This window comes from Eucalyptus grandis, chromosome 1 (genome assembly GCF_016545825.1).
Source record: "Eucalyptus grandis isolate ANBG69807.140 chromosome 1, ASM1654582v1, whole genome shotgun sequence".
NCBI lineage: Eukaryota > Viridiplantae > Streptophyta > Magnoliopsida > Myrtales > Myrtaceae > Eucalyptus > Eucalyptus grandis.
This window is the reverse complement of record NC_052612.1, coordinates 7,086,257-7,109,364: the sequence shown is the minus strand read 5'-3', so window position 1 is coordinate 7,109,364 and position 23,108 is coordinate 7,086,257. Positions and strand designations below refer to the sequence as shown.

Genomic DNA, 23,108 nt, shown 5'->3' with positions numbered 1-23,108 from the left:
ATAGGAGCCATGATCAACATGAGGACCAAGTGTATGATGATCCTCGACCAAAAGTGTCTATCGATGATCCCCATGATGAAGGGAGTGGTCGACACCAAGACCATCGCGTTGATCCGACACCTCGACAAGAGCTTAAAGGCCGTGATGCGCATCAACAAGCCGTCCGAGGTGAAGCCAAAGGTCAAGTTGGATCCTACTCCAACACACGCTATGCCCATCCAAGCGCTCTTCCCCGAGGTTGAGTGCACGCCGCGTGCTCCGTCCAAGCTGAAGACCGAGCCGCGTGCCAAGTCCGACTTCATCATAGAAGGTTGCGGCCCTTCGTTCATGAGCGTTCGAGCAAAGTGCAACAAGAACAAGAAAGCTCATGCCAAAGCTCGTAAGGCTGCCCGTCAAGCTGAGAGCGACGAGGACATCGCTCGATTGAGTGGGGGAGAATGTCACGAGCCTAAAGAGAGTCAACCCGAGAGGTTCCCAAGGGGCAATCGCGACTCACCTGTGGACCTCCTGCTCTCACTCGGATTCCCACCGAGTCTTCTCCCCGAATCTTCCAAGGGCGGGCGAAATCGTCATTGAGTCATATTCTAGATTTCTGTTTCGTTATTTATGTCGGTAGACGGTAGTTGACATTATGTCGGTAGTTGAGGCGGTGCGATCTCGCCCGTTAGATGAAAAGTAGATCAATGGATGTAATCTGAGGCCCTCAACTATAAAATGGGTGTCCTCCCTCATTTGTAATCATCCAATCCATTTCAGAAATATCAAAGCTTTCCTTTCCTTTCAGAGCTCCTCTCTCTCTAACTTTCTCTCTCAACGATCCGGGTAAGCGAGTGGGTAGGCGTTCGATCGAGCAAGGCTTGGCTTGGGTGATCCATAGTTGCCTGAGTCGCTGCGCGATCACGATCCTAATCGATCGGCTCTTGACATATGCATATACCTTTCATCCAAGCACCCATGGACCTACCCTATCTCCTCTCCCACCTAGACCGGAGAGAAACGGAGGGGGCATTCATAAAGGTCGATTGTAGGGCGCCAAGGTTGGTGGCGATGGTTGGAGGTAGGCGCCGACGGCGGCATGAGGTCATGGGAAAGAGTAGAAAAGAAGAGGGAAAAACAAGAAAGGAAAAAAAAAATCCTCATCGTCCGGTCTAAAGCAATATAGAAGTGCAATCATCAAGATTGGATAAATTAATGATGCGAACTATTCTCTGAAGTTAGAAAACCCTTCCCCTCACTAAAAACTTTGATTAACTAATTTACCAAGGTAGCAAACACTAAGCCCTTGTCCGGGGAACAAGTAACCTAAGACAGGGATCTAAATAGCAGTGGCAAAATATTATCTCTCGACCTTGTTTGGGTGGATAGGAAATGGAGCGATGAAGGAAACATTGTCTAAATATTTCTAAACCTATCTTATAATGGTCAGTTCAGTCTTAACCTTTTAATTATGGTAATTTAATCCTAAATCTTTTGACTGCTTGCCAATTTAGTCATAAACTGTTAAATTGTACCAATTTAATCCTAAATATTTTGTTAATATGTCAGTTTAATAATAAACATTTTAACAATTTATCAATTTAATCACTCTCGCCAATTTTTTTTATCGAAAATCACTAAAGTAGCTATCTAGTTAATACTAGCTGTCTTATGTGGCACAATTGACGTTAATGAGAACAATTTTTGTAATTTTTTTTATATAAATATATGATTTTCTCTCTCTCTCTCTCTCTCTCTCTCTCTCTCTCTCTCTCTTCTTTGCTTTTTCTATTCTATTCTTTTATTTCTTTTCCCTTTTCACTCCACTAGCCATTGACAAGGCCCCGTTGACTTCAAGCGAGGAATGCCTAGACTTGGGTTCGCAAGGGCCACCCTTGTCAAATCAACCAAGGGCAGCCCTCACCAGAGGGGCAAAGGAAAAAGAAAAAGAAAAGAAAGGAAAAAAAGAAAAAAAATTACTTTACACCAGTACCGGTTGTGTCACATAGTATGTCGGTACTAACTAAATCTCCACATTAGTGATTTCTAGTCAAAATTGACTGGAATAACTAAATAGGTAAATCATTAAAATGTTTAAACTAAATTGAAAAGTTGTCAAATGGTTTAAGATTAAATAGATACAATTGAAGGGTTTATGGACTTTTGGACAATTTTCCCAAGAGTGAGAATGAAGAGAAAAAGATCCCATTTCAAAAGTAACAATATTTATCCTCCATATAAGTATAAAAATGCCATATTGAAATGAAAACTTCGTCCTTTTTTCTTCATTTTCTCTCTGATTCGATTGGGATATTGCAGATTTTCTTCACCGCGAAAAGACCACCAAATTTCTGCTAGTGTTTGACAGTTCAAAGTCGCTATTTCCTTCATTACTGCCGTATAAATTTGAATGGGTGAACTTGTTAATCTAGAATCTAATGACTTCTAAAAAGTTTGGTGGACTTTCGCAATGACAAAGACTTCACTGGTTGGAATTTTCGCGCCGCCCACAGCAACTACTCTATATATTATACGAATAAAGCCAATCAAGAGATTTCTTCTGACAACGTTAAATACAACGAAATCAGATATACCACCACCAGCTAAAGTGATCAACACTTGGACCTAGGTGAAGTTTTCTTGTTTTTCTTTTCCCTTTTAAGCCTCACCTCTTCATGCATATCATTTCCATTGGACCTGTGTGGAAAGCAAATGACTCTGCGAAAGAAATCAATGCCCTTTGTTGTTGTGGTCGCGTTTGTGCTCATCGAATTCAAACCCATCACTGGCCAATCGAGCTACAATTACCATTTCTGTTCAGGCTCGTCCAATGACACAACAAACTCTACTTTCAATTCCAATCTTGCCTCACTTTTAGATTCTTTATCCGCTGGAGCATCTGGGAACAATAGCTTCTACAAGAACGACTTGAGCGGCATCTTTGGCCTTTTCCTCTGCCGGGGCGATGTTCTGAGCGGCTCTTGCCAGTCCTGCGTTGAGATCGCAGCTCAGGCGCTCCGCAACCGATGCCCATCCAGCCAGGAAGCGATCATATGGTATGACATGTGTATGCTGCGCTACTCAAATACCGACTTCTTTGGAGTGATGGCGACATCGCCGAGGGTCTTCATGTGGAATGTCGAGAACAACACATCGCCCGATGATCCGGATATCAATGCTCTTGCTTTGATATACAATCTTGTGGCTGATGTTCCATATACTGCTCTGATGTATGGAGTGCGTGAATCCAACGGAGGTGATGGCTCACAGCAAAGATATGGACTTGTGCAGTGTAGTAGAGACATCAATAGTACAGAGTGCAGCTCTTGTTTGGCTCAGTTGACAGAGGATATCAAGCAGTGCTGTGAAGGGAAAAGGGGTTGGCGAATTTTGAGCCCGAGTTGTAACCTCCGATATGAGAATTACTCTTTCTATCAGCAGCAGGTGGCTTCGCCTCAACCAACTCCGAGTGCGACACCGCCTTCATCAACAGATGAAGGTAAGTACTCGGAAAATCCTGAGACTGAAAAAGTGTAAGATGATTAGTACTCGGAAAATCCTGAGACTGAAAAAGTGTAAGATGATTTGGTGTGCAAGTTATGAGTCACAGAATCAACCAATCTTGATACTTAGAAAGTATACGATTAGTCTTGTTTATACGGTCATGGACATTCATTTATGTTTCCTCTGCCCTAATTGTAGGCTCTAATATAGGAGTCACTGTGTTTAGAGCAGTATTGGTTGTGTCTATCGAACGAGTTCATGGAATGACGTCTTGCTAGGTAGAGAAAAAGTAAGTTATTTGTTCATGTAAAAACCTTTTACGGGTTCAACGTCAGTAATTTGGTCTTTCGGATATATCGTAGATTCAATTCTGTTTGCTATTGTGCTCGGATATATGGAAATTTCAGGTATCAACAGTCAGTAATTGTGCCTTTCATCGCTATAAATTTGTTTCTGTTTTGAACTCCAATAATTGCGGCTAAAGAATTGCTCCCTCTGGGCTCATTCTATGTTATTCAAGTTCATAAGCAATAAGGACTGTAGTTACGCCAGTGTTAGCATTGTTCCTGATCCCCAGTTTGACGCACTAATTGAAAGCAGGAACGGGAGGAAAAAACACGACGAAGATCATAGCCATCACTCTATCATTGATTTCAGCAGTGGCAGCACTTCTGGTGTCTTGTCACTTCTTATTTAAGCGAAGAAAGAGTCAGGACGGAGGTACAAGTAACGGACAAATCCATTAATGGATAACACTAGTTTAGTCTTATACTAAACACATGGTGATTATACAGATGAAGTAAGAAGTGAAGGAATACTTTTACAAAGCATGGAGGATTCTGCTTATAGGACAACCTTGAAGGAGAGAAGCATGCACAATGGATTCCAAGACGAAAGCAGCGAGATGCACTATTTTGACCTGCCTACCATAATAACAGCTACAGACAAGTTCGCCGATGCTAATAAGCTTGGAGAAGGTGGCTTCGGGCCAGTCTACAAGGTTAGGAAATTTACTTTCCGTGATAGACTGATATAGTTCATACTGATGTCTACTTTCATGTCACATGATATCATTATCTACAATTTACTCTCCTTAACTCCTTATTGGGGAACATGACTATTGAATGTAGGGCAAGCTACTTGATGGGAAACAAATTGCAGTCAAGAGGCTTTCGATGAGATCGAGCCAAGTGAACCGTAGTCTACTTTCAAGAACGAAGTGATGCTCATTGTTAAGCTTCAACACCGAAATCTAGTGAGGCTATTGGGATGTTGCTTAGAGAGAGGCGAAAAGCTTCTTGTATATGAATACCTAGTGAACCGTAGTCTCAATGCCTTCCTATTTGGTTCAGTCTCTTACCTCTATCTATCTATTTGTTTGGCTATTGTGTTCTCTATCAAGCATTGCTCACTGAATCACAATTTTTTTTTTTTTTTTTGATTTTCCCAAGGCAGATTCAATGAAAAGGAGGGAATTAGTTTGGACAAACCGTGTGCATATTATCAAGGGAATAGTGAGGGCCTTTTGTATTTGCATGAGGATTCTCGGCTTAAGATCATCCATCGAGATTTGAAAGCGAGCAATGTGCTATTGGATGATGAGATGAACCCAAAGATATCAGACTTTGGCACTGCTAAAATCTTTGGAGGCAATCAAATTGAAGCTAACACTGATAGGATTGTCGGGACATAGTAAGGGACTTCCATTTGCATTTTAAATGAGTTTATTATTATGGAAAAACCTGAATCATATGATTTTCCTACATGATTCGATCAGAAGAACAGGATGAGCCAACCTGATTAAATCTCCTAATATATATCCTTCAATTTTGCTTTCTTTTCCTTGGTTCAAATGTTCTTCTTTCTTTTTTATTAATCTTGATAATTGACAGTGGATACATGGTGCCGGAATACGCTATGGAGGGACTATTTTCAGTGAAATCCGATGTCTATAGCTTTGGGGTCTTATTGCTTGAAATCCTCACTGGACGAAAGTGCAGCTCAATTTTTAACTGTGAGCATGGTCAGAGCCTAGTATCATGGGTGAGCTCCATATTTCTTCTATCTTTCGCAATTAGACCATATTGAATGTGTAAAATCTCTGTTTCCTTTCTCAGTTGAAACTAAGAGAAGATAAGATTTTGACAGGCATGGCTACTATGGAACGAAGGGAAAGGGCTAGAGCTAGTAGATGCAAACTTGATCAATTCATGTCCAAGAAACGAAGCTCTAAGATTGATCCATATAGCGCTATTGTGCGTTCAAGAGGATCCGAATTTTAGGCCTACTATGTCAACAGTCATCCTCATGCTCGGGAGTGAATCAGACCTTCCTCACCCGAAATCGCCTCCCTTCCCTACAGGCAGATCTTTCTTGTTAGATCAATCTTCCACTGGTACAGACACCGGATGCCTCTCTTCTGATAAATCTTCAGCAAGTGCATCTAATTGATCATTATTTCGGCGTACAACAAAATTTTGTGGGCTCAAGTAAACAAGATCCAATGCTTCCAATCTCATATACATGTATCGTCCTCCATACAGTACTACGGGTGGAACTTTTCGGTTGAATTTCATTTGACTTAACATATAGTGTACAAGATTACAGCTTTAGCATACTCCTCTTCTCAAGGATAAAGTGCCAGGTCCAACATAGGATACAAGAAAGAATTAAGAAAAAATGAGTATATAGAAAGTGTCTGTCATAAAGTAATAGATGAGGCAGACCAGAAATGACAAATTCCCTTTTGGATATTTGGTCCAATCTCGTGCTCTCAAACCTTAGCCTCATACAAAAATATATTCCGAAGGACCGGGGGAAAAAGGTAGGAAATGGCTTGAAGTTGTGTAGGTTTTGCCCTTTAAGTGAAGGTCCTTGGACTCGATCATTTCTAAAAGAAAGGAACTCGATCATTTCTAAAAGAAAGGAATTATCTGCAATATTCCGAAAATCTAATCTTCAGAGAGACACAGTGGCAATTGAATTATGTGAGAGAAAATCTCACCCGTTGATGACAAACTTTCTAAAACTTTTATGTGAATTACGACCCTTTGGATAAGGATGATGACAAAATACATGTAATTAGATCACGGCCGGTGACGAACTAGGAACCATTGGTTCCAAAAAGGAAAACCAAAAAAAAAAAAAAAAAATCAGGAACTGAAACCTCTCTCCTTGGAACCGGGAACCAAACTGGACCCATCGGTGCGGTTCTCCGGTTCCCGGTTCTACCCGGGAGCTGCGTTCACCCCTAAAGCCTACCATCATGGTTGGAGAGCTTTTTCCAATTATCTTGCAAGAAATACTGAAGTGTAGTAACATTTTGTTTAATTCACTATATGTCCTATGAGCTATACTAGTGTTTATACATCCAAAGTTTATGAGAAACCACTTATACTTAGCTGCAATTTTTTTTTTTAGTTTTGTTATAGAAATAGTGAGGTGCTTACTGATGATATCCAAGTTATGTCGATATCAACTTGCTTTCTTATACTCAGTTTTAAATTTTTTAAACTTGTAGGCAATCCCTTTATAAATCTTCTCGAATTACTTATGACAAGTATAGCAAGAATCTCATAACTTTCGTATAATTTTCATTTGAGTGTTATAACATTTTTCTCACTCATTTAAGTGTCACATATTTGAAAAATCAATTATTTAAGTGCCATTGGCAATTCCCCCTCCCTAAAAAATCCGATGCAAACACCAATTATTCTAAGTGGCACAATTGACGCTGACGTGGACAATTTTTGTAATTTTTTGTTCATTAAAGTACCACAAAGTTGAAAAATCAATCATTTAAGTACCATCAACAATTTGCCTCATCGAAAAATCTGCCATTGGCTATGGCCAAGACGGCCTTGCCTAGATTTTGTGAGAGCCATCATGCCCTTGCTCGTAGCTAGTGATGGCCTCACCTGGGGCCTTTGTGGCCCTATCGGTGAGGGCAAGGCCTTTGTGATCAGCTTAGGAAAAAAAAATTAGATAACTAAAAAAATTTTAAAAAATCAATTTGAAAAAAATTGCAAAAAACTCATGTAGGACGATTTGCCAAAAATAGCACTCAAATGGTCAATTTTAACTCTGATGTGGTACTTAAGTGAGCAAAAAGAAGTTACATCACTCAAGTACGCGTCATATGAAAGTTATGGCACTCTCATTATATTTGTCCCTGAAATGCTTATTCTATTATCTACAGCGAAGGTTTTGTCATGATTAAAAATGGAGAAATTGTTGAGAAAAACCTCCTACTATATTATGAAATTGACAAAACTATTCATGGTTCATAGCAATCTTGATAAATGCACAAGATGTTTGTGTTTCAAGTAATATCCACGTTAAAAGGAATTTTGATATGACGAGTGAAAAGATTACAAGTAGCTACGAATCATGTGAACAAGTATAGAAGAATGAAGAGTTCATAAAGACTTGGAGTTACCAAGGTGAATAGTCTACAACATTTACAACACCATCATACTCAAAATATTTAAAGAAAAACAGTTGGATATAGCTAGAAAGTCTGATGTGACAAGAATATGATATTAGCAAAAGCCTGAGGAACCTTAATTTAAGCAAAGGCTTAGTGAAAGTCTCATATCATCAGATAACTAGAAAACTGAATATAACTAGTGATTGATGATATAAGCAACTTTGTCACAAACTCAAAGATTATTATTTTGAGATATTTTTATCTCATCCCTTGGTAGCTTGTGACATGATATGAATTCCTAATTTAGAAGATTTTGGTTGACCATCAATCTCAAATATTATCTATGTGACATATTCAATTACATGAGATATATTGATTGACAAATCATGCCAAAGGCAAGATACATCACTTGACTTCAGAAAATCAAGATTTGATTGGATAGGTGACCAAATCTACACAAATTCTAATTGATTAACTTTAACATTTACCTCGATCTTCTTAATAATTGTCCAATGGCTAGCTTGGAAATTGAATAGGAAGTTTGGATGCCAAGGAGCATAAAAGGAGATCATGCAATCAAAGAAAGAAGATTGATCAAGCATTTAAAATCCAAAACTATAGACAGCTTTATACTCTTTACTTTTTCTTCTGTGAGTATACAAATTGTATTCTTTCGAGAAGTGTTGGTAGCATTATAATTTGTGCTTAAGTATGAGATAGTGAGATCTATCAGATTTGGTACAAACCTAAGTAGCAATGATACTAATACACAGCATGACACTATACAACATGACACGCTAACACATCGTTTCTAAAAAATAGAAAATTCTAGCATGTTGGGACACATTATATATTAAATGTATATTTATATATACATAATAAATTATCATTTTTATGATTAATTCAACCAAATTAATTTAATTCAAATTCACAAATAAATAAACAATACTAAAGCCTAGAATAAATTTACACTAAAAACATTAATCTACCATTTATTTAAGATCATTCATTATTCAATTTGACAAATTCAACTCCATTCCAATAATTCATAAATTTGAAGAAAAAACAAGCAATTCACATTTTGGACTTACGTGTTAGACCTATTGAAAGATAAGAGAAAAAAAAAACTTGAGTGTGAATTATGTATCATGTGAAGTGAGATGTAGAATAGAAAAGAAAACTATGTTTTCTTCTTTCCCAATTTATTATTTTTATTATTTTTATTTTTATTTGTTCACATATATACATTTTGACCCTTTATTTATTGAAAATTTTTAACATTGATCTCGCATGTCGGAATCACATTTTGAAAACTTGCATGTTGGAATTCCAACTTAAGCCTTGGAGAATGTCGGGATTGACCAAATGTTGAATTTTCTGACACATATTAACCGAGTGTTCGAGAGTGTCTAAGAGTGTCGGACACATGTTAAAGTATCATACATGATACGAGACTCTCAGAAGTGTCGATACTTCATAGGTACAAACATCACCAACTTTGAGGAGAAGTGCTTGAATATAATGACAAATTCTATTGTAATGTCAAGAAGATTTTTAGTGAATTCTAACCAGTAAGCTAATAGTTTGGGCAAGTAAGCATAGGCTTACACCAAATCAAATCACTATAAGCTTTGAGGGCATTGTTTTCTATCTCTCCCTACTCATATTTATTTACTTCCTGATAGAAGCACTACAATTGCACTATTTGATATAAGTGGCTTGTGTTTATTTCAACATTCCATTTAACTTGGTCATGCTCATATTAACCTTGATGCTTTCATTTCCACAGTATTTTGTTAAGTGACTTCAAATTACCTATTGACCCCATCTAGAAGCGTACTGCACTAATTGATATAACGTGTTTCCGCATATATCAACACACTGCTCATATTTGATATCATGCTTATATGAAACCTAACTTTTTTAATTCCGCAATATTTTATTAAGTTTTTGAAATCACTTATTCACTTCCCTCTACATGATATTATTGGCCACAACACCAATAGTCTCTTGATGTGTATTATTTCTACCATTGATTAATACGATTGAGTAGAACAATCTTTTACTGCCGGTATTCATTCTTCAGTTCTTACAAGCGATCTTTTGAAATGTGTGTGAGCCTTATTATCGGGGCATTGCGTGCTTAAGTTGGCTGATGTACACTACTTTTTAACCTAGGATAGTCTATGTCGCAGGGTCCTTTGGACAAGGCCAATGGCTCGCATGAGAAAGTATCAGAGTATGTTCCTAAGTTGTACGTGAAATGTTTCATAGAGGTCAAAACCTTTCTTTGGTTTTGAGCCGTCCAAAAGACAAAAGATGTATTCTTGATGAGCAAGGATAAGACATTTACATAAACTTAAAGAGAAGCAACCGTGGTGTGGTATGCGAGGAAGTAATGGTGAGAAACGCATTCTGTCGAGGGAGCAGTGACCATTCATGTAAAACAAAAGGTAATGCAGTGATAGCAAGGGGGAATACAAAGAAGCCATAAAATAGCCTGCCATGAGAGCATTACAAAAATTTCGTGGGAATATGTCGTGCATCCAACTTTTCCTCATTCCACAAAGGCATGGAATTGATTTCCATAATACCGGGAGAAGCACGAGGGATGCAATATGAATGCTGCAATTGAACCGTAGGAGTGGTGTTAGAGAGTTTATGCAAGGCCCAACCCATAATTGACTGTATTCCATGGCCAATGACAAAGCCGAGTTTCTTGTTGACACTTTCATAACTTTAATGGCTCTCTTAATTATAAGATTTGGCCTAACATTAGTAACTATTCATGTGGCATGATAGACACACTCCAAATTTTAATTAGGACTAATACTACAAAAACTTTCGAATTAGTACACATATAACAAATTTACATCAAATTAATTTTTTGACTATTAAAAAACTTTAAAGTGATATATCCGTAATAAATTTATTAAAAAATAAATTTTTTTGTTAACTATCAATTGAGAAAAATTTATGATAAATGCATCATTTTAAGATTAGTGTAACCATTCACGGACGCAATTCTTTTTTGCCGTATTGGGAAAAGAAATTAAAACTAGATAGGGGTTGGGAATGGCCCCCATGGAGGCGCAGGTGTTGATTCGGGTCGTACCCAGTTACGCTCGCGGCCTCCCCATCTCTCCTCCGCCACCGCGGTTCGAACTCTCCGCAAAACCCCTATTTCGTTCCTCTCCTCTGCGGAGCACCGCGAGCAGGCCCGCCGCTGCTTCGACAGAGAAGCCGAGAGCGAGCGCGATAATGGAGGCCAGCGGGTTCGACTCCGAGGGGCGGGAGTTCAAGAACGCGGAAGAGATGTGGGGGGAAGAAATCGGCAAGGAAGGGGATGTCCACAAGAGGAAGGAGTGGTACCGCCAAGGCGTTGGCTATTGGGAAGTATGTGACTTACCCATCACTCCCTTTCTCTTTCTTCTGTCCCCGTTAGCTCTGTTTTGGTTCTATCTTTGCCTAGTCGAGATTGCTCCTTCTGTGTGATCACACACACAAAGTCTGTAATTCCATGGAGTTTTTGCTGTATGATGATTATGGGGGTCTTTCTTGTGCCTCAAGAGAAGGGTGTGGAGGCAACTGCAGATGGAGTGTTGGGAGGATATGCACACGTCAATGACGCTGACATAAAGGGCAGTGAAGCTTTTCTCAAAATGCTTTTGGCTGAACGTTTCCCGGATGGTGGAAGAGGCCGTAGTCTTGTTGCCCTAGGTTGGTGTTCTCTTGTGTGTGTGTGTGTGTGTGTGTGCAGGCGTGGGCTTCTGGTTTTGTGCTTGTTTGTATTTTCTGTGTGTGAATAAGACTAATTTGACTGTGACATTGATGGGAGTGATAATTATGAGTTCGGCTACAACATGATCGCGCCTTGATGATTGTTTGCTTTTGAGGCGGGCTCCAGATGGAGGGATTTAGTGACTCAATAGCAGAAATTATTCCCCTGACATATGGAAATATCTCTGATTTAAATAGGATGATCGATATCAGTATCCAGATGTAAACTGAGATCTCCTGATTCAGTGGCTTTTTTACTGTGTTGATTAGGGAATTTTGAATGGCAAAAGTAGTTCCCACCAGAAATGAAACTAAGCTAAAGAGTTTGCTAACTTTATAGTCTTGTAAGAGGATCTGAAGTGCATGCTTTGTAAGATATTCTTCTTTAATTTGCCAATCCAGGCTCCCTCCTTTGTACTTTCTCACCGTAATACCATACTAAAATCCATTATACTAATTGCCTGTAACAGATTACGTAGCATATGGTGACACTGTTGTAAATTAGGCCAAGAATGAACTGTGTGATTAGCTGCAGTTAGCCCCAATGTAATTTGCCACAATGTGCAATGTTCACTTTTCTCGGCAGAAAGACGCCCTCATTGGTTATTGCTGGATATGATTGCATTGAAAATAGGGTCTATTGGGGTGTAACTTATACTTTTTCATTTTTAATGATAAACAGAATACCCCTGTATGTATCATCTTTAGAAGGAAAACCACTCTTATACAAAAGCATGCTCGAAATATCGTTTTTAACATCTTCAATCATCTAGATTTATGAAATTGAATTTTCACACTATACCAAAGGTGGATAATGTGTTAATAATTATCCCTAGAAATTTAACTCACCTCTTGTTTCCTTTTTCCTTTATTCCCAAATGAGCCAGAAGACTAGGAGAGGAATCGTCTTGGTAACTCTGTTCTGTGCAAAACACGAATTCATGGCCCCTCTAAAAGCCCAAAGTCAATGTTGCACAGTGATTGAAGTGATCCACTTCACTTCTAAAAATAGTTCAACTATGTCTTGTCCAGTTGCAATATAGCAATTATTAGAATCACACTTTCTTGCACAAAGATCATCTATTTACCAGTGTTGTTCCTTTATTTTTTATTTTTTTTTTTTTTTTTTATAAGATTGTCCAAAGTGGGAATATATTCCCCCGTTTCCCAGGAGAAAAAGGAAACTCTCGAGGAATCTTGACTTTGCAAATAGATTCCTAAAGGAAGATCATGTTCATTTGCACTTGCATCTGATCAGAGATGAGATTAGAGTAGTAGGTTTTGACCGAAGAAGTTCCAGTATTAGAATAATTTCAGTGTGGACAATCATTCTCCCCCATGTCCAGTGTTGTTCTATACAACAGCTCAAAACAGTTTGAGAAAGCTTTGAGCTCCCAACCTTGAGCCATCTGTAAGAAGTTAACTTCCCAATTCCCATGCCACTTCTCCATTGTAAGCCTTCTGATAATCAGCACCATAACTATCTTGCTCCTCACTTGCGTAGAAAAACCAGCAAATAAATATCTGAATACAGTGTCTCGAAACCATCTGTCATCCCCCGACAGGGTTTTCCCACCATTTCCCTCTCTAATAGTGTTCTGCTATGGAAGTCATCATCCACATCCCACCCTGCCTTAGCAAAGCTTTACCAAAAGGCCTCCATTAGAAATTGTTTGTTTTAAAATATTCCAATTAGACAGATGAAATGTCAGATTAGGGCAACTTTTTCTGTATGTTCTCAAGTCTTTTTGCCACTGAAGTAGGGATTGGAGACAAAGAGAGGATGTCAAATGGAAGATCAGAAAGCATGCTATTAAACAGCGTATTTCTACCTCCCTTTGATGAAAAAGCCTTCTTCTTCCCACTTAAACTCTTCTTAAAGCTCCAGATAATCCACTTTGGCTTTGTATGATTATGTGGATCCTAGCGGCAAATCTTGTGGCACAATATGACCTTTCTGTAACACAATCACATGCAACTTTGTAAAATGCATGATTCCACAGCCACTGGACATTAACTATGACCAACTAATAAGTCTGTTGTCTATAACTTCTGGAATGCTTTGGTTACCATATATGGAGAGTCGATTGGCGACATATTTGTTGCGTTATGCTTATTTTGACATAAGTCTATATTTACGATATCTTATGTTTTGTTTGAGTTTTTGTTAATTTATGGATTTGACTCTTCATAAGTACCAGTCAGCTAGTTTCTCTTTTCAGAAACTCTTCACCAATATGGACAACTCTTGCAGATTGTGGTTCTGGCATTGGAAGAGTTACCAAGAATCTTTTGATCAGGTTCTTCACTGAGGTATAGTTGTATTTTCCTTGTTGCTCTGGCCAACAAACTTGCTTTAGCTCTAGCTACAAAAATGACATGTAAGACTGCTCAGCATTGTTATTCCCTTCTACTTGAAGAACAATATACCAGGGAATGTCTCACATTTGGTGTTTTTAGCAGTCAGGTTGAATGTAATGTTCGTTTAAGGAGTCTGGCAATGGCAGCATCTGAGTTTGTTGTCTTTTTCTTTGACCTTCTAGTGTTTCATTACTTCAACCCTAATTCTGACACATCAATGTCAGTTTTTGTTTCCTATCTAGGGCAAAATCCATCTCATACTTCACCAAAAAAAAAAAAAATCTATCTTGTTCTTTCCTTTCTTTTAGATTGATGTCATCTGTATTTCTACACCTATATAACTTGATTTTTAATGACTGGTTTCTGGGTGCTGAAAAAGAAAATCGCTTTCATTAAAATATTCATTGTGAAGCCTTGTTTTTAGTGTTCGCCAGAACATTTGATGTTTTGTTGGGCCAAAATGAAACTTGTTGATTGAGAGAGGTGTTGGCTCTTTAAATATTGTTTTTTCTTTCTTTTCGTTTGGGATGAAGGTTGATCTCCTTGAGCCTGTATCGCACTTCCTAGAAGCTGCCCGTGAAAGTTTGGTTCCTGAAAGCGGTTTAGCAATCGAGAACAAGACCACCAATTTCTTTTGTGTCCCCCTTCAGGTGAGTTATATTTGGATAGATCCAAAATGTACCTAATTGGTCCTCACATTGTAAACTACAAATATGTATGACTCCATAATAATGTCTCTAAAATTTTAGGACTATATTAAATGTTATACTGATTATAAGGCCATTCTGTTTATCAGGAAATAGCTACAGACTAGGGTTAGCATCAACACAATAGCAGACATTATAACTTTGCATTGATATGGTACCACCTTGGTTTTTCTTACACAAATATTAAATATTTTATTTAATTTTTCATTCAAAAGAGATAAAAACTTATCTGGGTTATAGGTTTCATATACGTGAATTTATTTAATTTTTCATTCAAAAGAGATAAAAATTTATCTGGGTTATAGGTTTCATATACGTGAATTTAAAGACCTTTCAAGGATTTTAAACTGGGATAATTGAGTAGTTGCCTTAAATTTGATCCACGGGGTGCCTGTTTGCTTGCAGATTTGTGAAGGCATGCATAAAATGTCTTCTAGAAATGTTTGCTTTGTCCCGCAGGACTGCTATAATTTCACTTGCACAATTAGTATTTAAGTGATGTACTTGTTTCATGTTGAAATTCATTTGTTTATGTTTTAGGAATTCACACCTGATGTAGGACGATACGATGTCATATGGATTCAGTGGTGCATTGGCCATCTTGCAGATGATGACTTTGTATCTTTCTTTATGAGAGCCAAGGTAAGTCAACTATTGTCCCCTTAAGAAAACAGTGTAAAACTGCTCCATGTTCTAAGAAACCTAGAAATGTGAAGCATGATCAAAATCTTTAATTCGATATTGATGTATCTTGGAATTCCAACTGGAGATGGGCCTAGGATGGTGTAGTTTCTGCTATCATTGCTGTAGCAGTTGTCCTTCTGAGGTTCAGCTGTTGCTGTAAAAGACAATTGGCTGCTATTATTGTGAAAATTCCTTGGAGGTTGGAGTGCTGCTCAAAATGTCTGATGAGCTTCAGGGGTTGCTATTGGTGTCAGGTGTCTTATAGCATAAAATTTTATGAATTTTTTTATTTGTTAGTTATTATTCCTGGAAGGATTTTTTTTTTTTTTTTGCTGAAATGGCACTATTGGTCCCTATACCTTTGCTTGAAATTCAAAAGCATCCCTCCACTTTTTTTTTTTCTGAAAATGGCTCCGGTACTTTTTAATGTGTGCCACCGTACGGCGTCCGTCCTTGTGCTGGTCCAGTGACAGAGTTGCTAACATGTTGACGCTGTTAGAAATTGTTGACGTGGGCTTCTTTGTTTTAAAATAGAAAAAGAAAAAGATGACCTGTTTTATGTGGACTCTGTTGCATTTATTAAAAACCCTCTCTCTCTCTCTCTCTCTCTCTCTCTGACCTTGCCATGCCAATAAAAAAAATTCAGGCTGTAACCTGCATACAATGGCAATGCGGGCAACCCCCATGTGGCAGTTGCACCTCCCATCGCATGGTGGTGCTGGATCTGCCCCCTCCATGTTGTGCACATGTTGCTGCAGTTGTGACCACAGTCATGGGGGTGGGGTTCACCAAAACACCATTGATAGGCGCCGCACCTTGACTGTGGTCTTTTTGACAGACAAATCGCAACCACCATCATGGTGGCTCTCTCTGTCATGGCGGTCTCATGCAGCCACTGTGACAGACACGAAGACAATCATCACAGTGGTTGCTGCGAACAGATGACCTCGACAGTTGTGGTTGCCGTTGAGCGGGCGGGGGCCACTTGTTTTTGTGTGTGTGTGTTTGTTTTTTTTATTTTATTTTATTTTTTTTTTTTTTGGGGGGTGGGGTTTGATCGTGCAACCACCAAGTGCCCCTGTCCACTTGTTTCTTTATGTGACTATTCATTGAATTTTTGTCCTTATGTTTTCATTTTTGTCACAATTTCCCCCCCTTTTTTTTATGGTGATGACAAGATCAGCAACACCAATAAAAACGCATCATGTGTTCTCATATTGCTACCTTATCTTTCCGATTGCCAACTCAGTTTCTGTGGCGGCTGAATTTAAACTGAAGTAGTAATAGTGACATTGAGTGTTCAACGACTAGAGACTAAAGAAAAGAGAGAGAGAGAGAAAAAAAAGAAAAGAATAAATCTCAGCCATTGAGTGTTCAATGACTAGGATCTGTTTTCTTCTAAAGACCTAAATATTTGTATCATCCCAACAATTGAAAAAGAATTCTATTCTATGAAATGGAATTACTTGGTTTGAGGATCCACTTATGGATTGCTTGTCAATGGAACCAAACAAGGCCTTACACTGTTAAACTACGCTCGACCTTTTGGAGCTGCTTGTAAGCAGTAATCGTGCTGCAAAGGCACTGAGAAAGGAATAGATAAAATAAAAAATTAAAAAAATTAAAAGAAAAGATTCTATTAAGAATGAGAAGTTGAGGGAAAAAGACAAAACTAAGGTGGAGCAAAGGACTCTCATTCTCTTGATTTGTAATATGTTTGATCTGTGCTTTTCCCCTGGCACTAACTTGCTACCCTGAGATCAGGACAATTCCAAATTCCTCCTGTAATTGGTCATTAAATGACTCAAATTGCTATAGTTAATGGAATCTGTAGCAAGAAATTCTAGTTGACATTGATTCTTCACCAATGTTAGATTCTGAGGTCTGTGCTTTAATCTGTTACATTCCCTGCAGAAGCTGGTCTATTGATTATCACTCTAAGACCTTCTTCTTTTCTGTTAGGTTATTTGAAGGCCTTCATGACTCCATATTTATATACTTTTCGTGATCATTTTAGCCATTGTATTGGCATTATCAGTTATTGACCAATACAAATAGCCTTCTTCTCTGAAATATCTAACCAAACTAATTTTCCTTGAAATCATATATAGGTACCTGATAAGTGGCGATACATTTTTATGGAGTGTCTTTGGATTTCCCTTTCTGCAACTTTGCTTTTATGTATCACTTATGTATTCAGCAAATATATTTCAGGCTGGCCTCAAACCTGGTGGGCTTTTCGTCCTGAAGGAGAACATTGCTAGAAGTGGTACTTATTTCATATTTAATACACTACTCTCAGTGATGATGGATTTTTCTTCTCTGTTAAAAGGACACATATCTGTTTATGGCTTGACCTGATAATAAGATGAGTTTAAGTTCACTCTTCTTATCTTCCTTGGCTATGGTTAACTCCAACATCCAGACCTTATCTTTCAAGAGAAGGCAACAATAGAAGGACAGGAACCAGTACTAAAAAGGAAAACTTTAACCGATATGCTATTCTAGTAATCTTACTTTTGTTTGTTCATATGTTTGAATCATGGAGTTTGTGACAAAAATTACAAGTTAATATATGCATGCACTGAATCAGGCTCAGGATAGTTTCTTGCTGGAACTAATGCCATATTTGCATCTTGGGTCAATTATCCAAAAAGTATTTGTATCTTGGATCATTAGAAGTTTGTTATGAGTGGAGCTGATGTATAGTATTCTACATATTATTAAATGATATTAATGACCCTTTCCACATTTTCCAAGACTTTCAGATTCGGTTACTATGATATTGCAGAAACAAGCTTAATTTGGCATTCATGATAATCTTTGAAACAGTACATTTTGAATCAATTAAACGAGAATAAGGAGAAGAGGCTTATTTGAAAAGAATTATCTTATCAAAGATAATGAAAAGTCAAGTGTATAATTGAGGGTCATTAGTTCTGAACATGGAGCTGAAGTTCAAGAATGTTGAAAGAATTGTTGATGCATTCAAATAAGTAGGTTAGAGAGTTAAAAGTAGACCAGGACAGCAGATCAGACTGAGGTTTTTTACTACCTTCTAAGCGCATAAATTTCTGAATGTCTAAAACATTGTACTTGACAGATTATTTTGGTATACCAGGCTATAACTCTTTCAAGTATCCACAAACATCTCAACATTTATCATACGTGAGAAGAGCATAGTGTGTACCAGTGCTTCATCGGTATCATACGATTTTGATGTGTGAGATTAATATATATTAGTGAAAAAATTGATGATAGAGGGAGTCATTCATAACTAACTGGTGTTGAAGAGTACGTAGGATTCTGTTAAGAGAAAGTCAATTCATATCATACAATTTGTTTTAAGACAACAAAAAAGAAGATGCAATTGCTTGCTATGTGGGGGTGGAGAAAAACAATGGCTTTGGCTATGCATTAAGGTTCATTCAAAGAGGATCTACGGATTTCCACAAAATAGAAGAGAAGGATTAATTGAGGATTTCTTCAAATAAATAGCCTGATTTTGGTTCACATCAAATTTTTTCTATTTATTTGCCCAATAATATTTGAGATTCATGAGCCAGAATTTCCGTATGCAGGTTTTGTGTTGGACAAGGAAGATCGAAGCATCACCAGGTCCAATACGTATTTTAAGGAGCTCTTTCACCGGTGTGGATTGCATATCTTCAAATCAAAGGTTTCAGTCCTCCTAATATATACCTAATCTATGTTTCCTTCCTAAAATCCTATACGACAAGCATCTCTATAGCACTGAGTAATGACATCATTGTTTCTGCAAATGTGTATAGTAAAAAATGTGTTTCCTTCCACTGGATTTTCTGCAACAGCATTTAAGACTTTGCAAGAACTTTTTGGAAATTCATCAGGTGGGGATACCTACTGAATTGCTGAGCATGAGATGGATGAATCCTGGTATTCGTTAGGCTATAACAGCATTCCTACACACTGAGAACCTCTAAACCATACATGGGAGGAAAGGATTTCATTTGCATGGGCATTTGTATTTTCTTGTACTCAATCTGGAAAGAGATTTTTTGGGAAGTGGCGAATTTGTGATCTTTATGCAACTTTACTGTTTGAATTATCTTCCGACATCTAGAAGGAGTCTACTGGTTCTCTCTGTTATTTAGCCTGAACGTATTTACTCGGGGTGGGTGTTCCATGCATTTTATTGTCAGTTCCCTTATGCGACAGCCTGAATCCATTGGATCATTACAGGACCAGAGGGGATTACCTGAGGAATTATTTGCTGTGAAGATGTATGCTTTAACCCCCGATGCGCCTAAACGAGTTCACAATACCAGAGCCAAAGCGCAACCCAACAGACCTGGCATCATCAAATGAGTAATTACTTCATGGATGGATTTCAATAGCGGAGGTCGGGTGGGGGTCACCTGGACGATGCACAGAATGTTGTGAGATGCTTATCCGTTCTTGCATGTGTGCTATCCGTTGAGCGATTGAATGAGTGTGATCTGTGCGCATTTTACTCGTCTGCTGTCGCATTGTTTTCAATGGAAGGTGTTTAAAACATATTTTGCCGTTCAATGGGCCGCTATCTTTGTATTATTTTTTTCTTTTTTTGCAATTCTAGCCAATGAAAACAATTTACAGTCTGTGATTACTGCCGAATGACAATTTAAGGGTAACTGACATACCTAAAAGTAAACTGAAAATGCCCACTCAATTAAAAATTGAATCGAAAACCATTACGTCTTGATGCCCAAGTGAGAGTGACATATATAATATTTTCACTCAATCAGATTCTGTCTCTATTGAAGTTCCAGTGTAGTTCTATCTTATGATCAAAGCTCTATCTTTGAACGACATAAAAAGGCTGATCGGCACTATTAGAATGTTTCAAATTAATTGCACATTGTCTTTATATGTCCACAGCCACGGACCCCCATAAAAGAAATTATGTACGCTACATTGACATGAGTGAAAAGAAACCTCAATAATAAAAGAATCGCACTCTCTCGTCCCCTCCCAACGAAAAGTAGTAATATAGTAATATCTCTATTATATATATATATATATATATATATATATGTCCACTTTGACAAAGTTAACGTAAAATTTTTCTTATGATGTCAAAAACTCAACTTGTATTTGTGTGATGCATTTATGCTTCTTCAATGATTCGTCAGATGATTTCCCAACCAAAATAATGTTTTTATTTTACTTAAGTCACGTGGAACAATGTTTTTATTTTACTTAAGCCATGTGGATGCTATAGTCAACAGTATTTGCCTTTGGTTGTTTGTATAGGCAAATTGTTAAGAGTGTTCATCGATAAAACCTTGATGTAGAATAAATGTGTTATACAACATACCTGATTAGAAATTTTAGTATCACATAAAAATGTTTAGGATAAATGTGTCATAATAGGCACAATTTGAGGTTTTTGATGATTTTTCCCCCTAAAAAGTAATCCCATTGTTAGTTTCAAGCCCGAACATTTCTTTCTTAAAAAGGTTTCGTCAAAAAAATCCATGTCAATCTATTAAGACGAATTGCAGTAGAGAAATCTATGTTATTTTGGTAAAATTTTAATTCTTACAAAAATTTGTTTGGATAGGGAGTTTTAAAGTCTTTCAATATTCAAAAGAAGCTGAAAAATCATAGAGCATTGGAAATGAGTCATCTCTCTCACTAGTAATTTTAATAATGCTATAATTTTACCCAAATGGTCGATAGCTCATTAAGGTCAATAACTTTCATCACTAGTTATAGATTGTTTTTATACTACGTAGCTCGACAATGCTATTATTTTGTAATATATAACGGTATTTTATTTCCTCCATTGGTTATATCTTATACAAACTGTTCCTGGTTATTGTAATTTGTCAGAAGTCGTAATTTCCAACTAAACCTATAGCAAGAACTCTCCCCCGCGAGTAGTAATTTAGCTACAAAGTTCGTAACATTAAAAAGCTATCTCATAATAATTAACTAATACCATAGGAACTAATCTCAAATTATTTCAAGCCACCAAATTTACAAGGGTTATATTATATAAAAAAAAAAAAACCTTAAGGCGGTACACCTGTAATAAATTTACCCTATGACAAATATATTATCTGTTAGTTTTCATTAAATTTTACCGTCAAATTGTTAAGTTAGATGATATGAGACAGTTCACTAGTATATCAGTTTGGAGTTTTATCATCCGTTTATCACACACACACACACACACATATATCAATTTGTACTTTTTCGTGATATTAATCCAATTTAATGAAAACTAATTGAGGTAAATTTATTACAAATATACCAATTTAAGATTTTTGATTGTCAAAATATTAGTTTGATATAAATTCGTCACAGACGTACCAATTTAAAGTTTTTCATGATATTAACCCAACTTATAGTTAGTTGTTGATCACAATAATCGAAAATAACCTTCAAGTCCACATGAATGACAATTAATACTCTGCATTTACTAATGATAAATTACCTCAGGTTCTCACATGGTCCCAACGATGGTAATTCCACTTTAGAAACAGTAAGCAATATGTTTTTATCGAAAATTTCTTCTTTTCCACTCTCAATAAATTTTCCTAACAACGGCACTGTTTCTCTTAAGTTCGTAAATTAATAATACCTTTTAAGTAATTATTTTGACTGTCAAGATTTTCCTTAATTAATTTAATTTACAGTCCTCAAATATCAGTAAGTTACCAATGAACAAACTTGTTTTAAAAGTGACTCAATGGACATTTTTTTTTTTTTTTACTTTAAAGATGTGTTTATTTTGAGGAAAATGAATTATTTGAAAAATATTTTCCCTAAAATACTCGTTTGTACCATTTGGAATAATTATTCAATGAAAGATATTTTCATTATCAATAATAATTTATTCTTAAATATTATCATTAACTATGAAAATATTTTTTTGTTCATTTACTTTTAAGAGATACAAATGATTCTTTTTACAAACGGAGGCTTTGTTCATTTTGGGAAAAATGTGGCATCTTTGGAAAATATTTTTCAAGAAAATAACAACATTTTTTTGTGTTTGGCTAAAACTTGAAAATAAACTAGAAAATATTTTATGTTATTTGATTTGGAAAATTCGATTCGATTTTTCTCCATGCACTTATTTTAATAGAAAATTTATTTTCTTTAGTTATTTTTATTTTTCTAAAAAAATCGATTTTATAATTTTGTTTCTACTTTTTCTTTTATTTTTTCTTTGCTTCTTCTTCTTCCTCGTTGGTTGTCAGCCATGACAACTAGCCAAAGGCGACCTTTAGAAAGCTCAAGCTCATTGCTTGCCAAATTGATGAACGCAAGCATCGAGCTCGAGCCTCACTTGATCGACAAGGGAAAGCCTATGGCTAGGCAAGAGCTTCTCGGCCTCGGGCTTTGCTAGATCGGTGAGCACGAGCTTGAGCTTGCTTGTGGCTAGTGACCGTAGAAAAGAAGAAAAGTAAAATTACAGAAAAAGAAAAAGCAATAAAAATTGATTAGTTTTAAAAAGAAAATAATAATAATAATAAATCGGAATTTTTTAAGAAATAAAAAAAATAAAAAGAAAGAAGTGGGGACTAGTAGGGTGCCGGATAAGAGAGAGTAAATATAGAAAATGTTTTTTATTAATTGAAAAGTGGAAAATATTTTTCTTATTTTATAACTCTTTTCCCTTTATGAATTTTTTT

The 23,108-nt window shown here is 36.9% G+C and overlaps 2 protein-coding genes across 3 annotated transcripts; both read left to right on the top strand.

Moving 5' to 3' along the window:
• The first annotated feature begins 2,626 nt into the window (after positions 1–2,626).
• LOC104441225 (cysteine-rich repeat secretory protein 38) lies at positions 2,627–6,031 on the top strand. Its single transcript, XM_010054260.3, has 7 exons — positions 2,627–3,475; positions 4,081–4,200; positions 4,275–4,480; positions 4,611–4,826; positions 4,936–5,172; positions 5,373–5,523; positions 5,629–6,031. Exons 1-4 carry the CDS (start codon positions 2,689–2,691, stop codon positions 4,701–4,703), a joined length of 1,206 nt encoding a protein of 401 aa, XP_010052562.2. The 5' UTR covers positions 2,627–2,688; the 3' UTR covers positions 4,704–4,826; positions 4,936–5,172; positions 5,373–5,523; positions 5,629–6,031.
• Positions 6,032–10,978: 4,947 nt separating this feature from the next.
• Positions 10,979–20,060, top strand: LOC104441224 (alpha N-terminal protein methyltransferase 1). Of its 2 annotated transcripts, none has more exons than XM_039315677.1 (8): positions 10,979–11,305; positions 11,485–11,629; positions 13,944–14,002; positions 14,584–14,700; positions 15,298–15,399; positions 17,656–17,710; positions 19,023–19,120; positions 19,233–19,573. In XM_039315677.1, the coding sequence occupies exons 1-8, from the start codon at positions 10,985–10,987 to the stop codon at positions 19,233–19,235; spliced, it is 900 nt and encodes a 299-aa protein (XP_039171611.1). In that variant the 5' UTR covers positions 10,979–10,984; the 3' UTR covers positions 19,236–19,573. The 2 variants fall into 2 exon arrangements, with proteins under 2 accessions (XP_039171611.1, XP_010052560.2); XM_010054258.3 differs by lacking the exon at positions 19,233–19,573 and adding an exon at positions 19,663–20,060 and having other exon boundaries at positions 10,980–11,305.
• The last annotated feature ends 3,048 nt before the right edge of the window (positions 20,061–23,108 follow it).

Bases quoted from the DNA above. Each gene is read 5' to 3' on its own strand.
- LOC104441225 (XM_010054260.3), top strand. From the start codon at position 2,689: ATGACTCTGCGAAAGAAATCAATGCCCTTTGTTGTTGTGGTCGCGTTT. The intron at 4,201-4,274 runs GTACAAGTAACG...GTGATTATACAG, and splicing joins AAGAAAGAGTCAGGACGGAG to ATGAAGTAAGAAGTGAAGGA. The intron at 4,481-4,610 runs GTTAGGAAATTT...TATTGAATGTAG, and splicing joins GCTTCGGGCCAGTCTACAAG to GGCAAGCTACTTGATGGGAA.
- LOC104441224 (XM_010054258.3), top strand. From the start codon at position 10,985: ATGGCCCCCATGGAGGCGCAGGTGTTGATTCGGGTCGTACCCAGTTAC. The intron at 14,003-14,583 runs GTATAGTTGTAT...TTTGGGATGAAG, and splicing joins TGATCAGGTTCTTCACTGAG to GTTGATCTCCTTGAGCCTGT. The intron at 19,121-19,662 runs GTTTCAGTCCTC...GGATCATTACAG, and splicing joins TGCATATCTTCAAATCAAAG to GACCAGAGGGGATTACCTGA.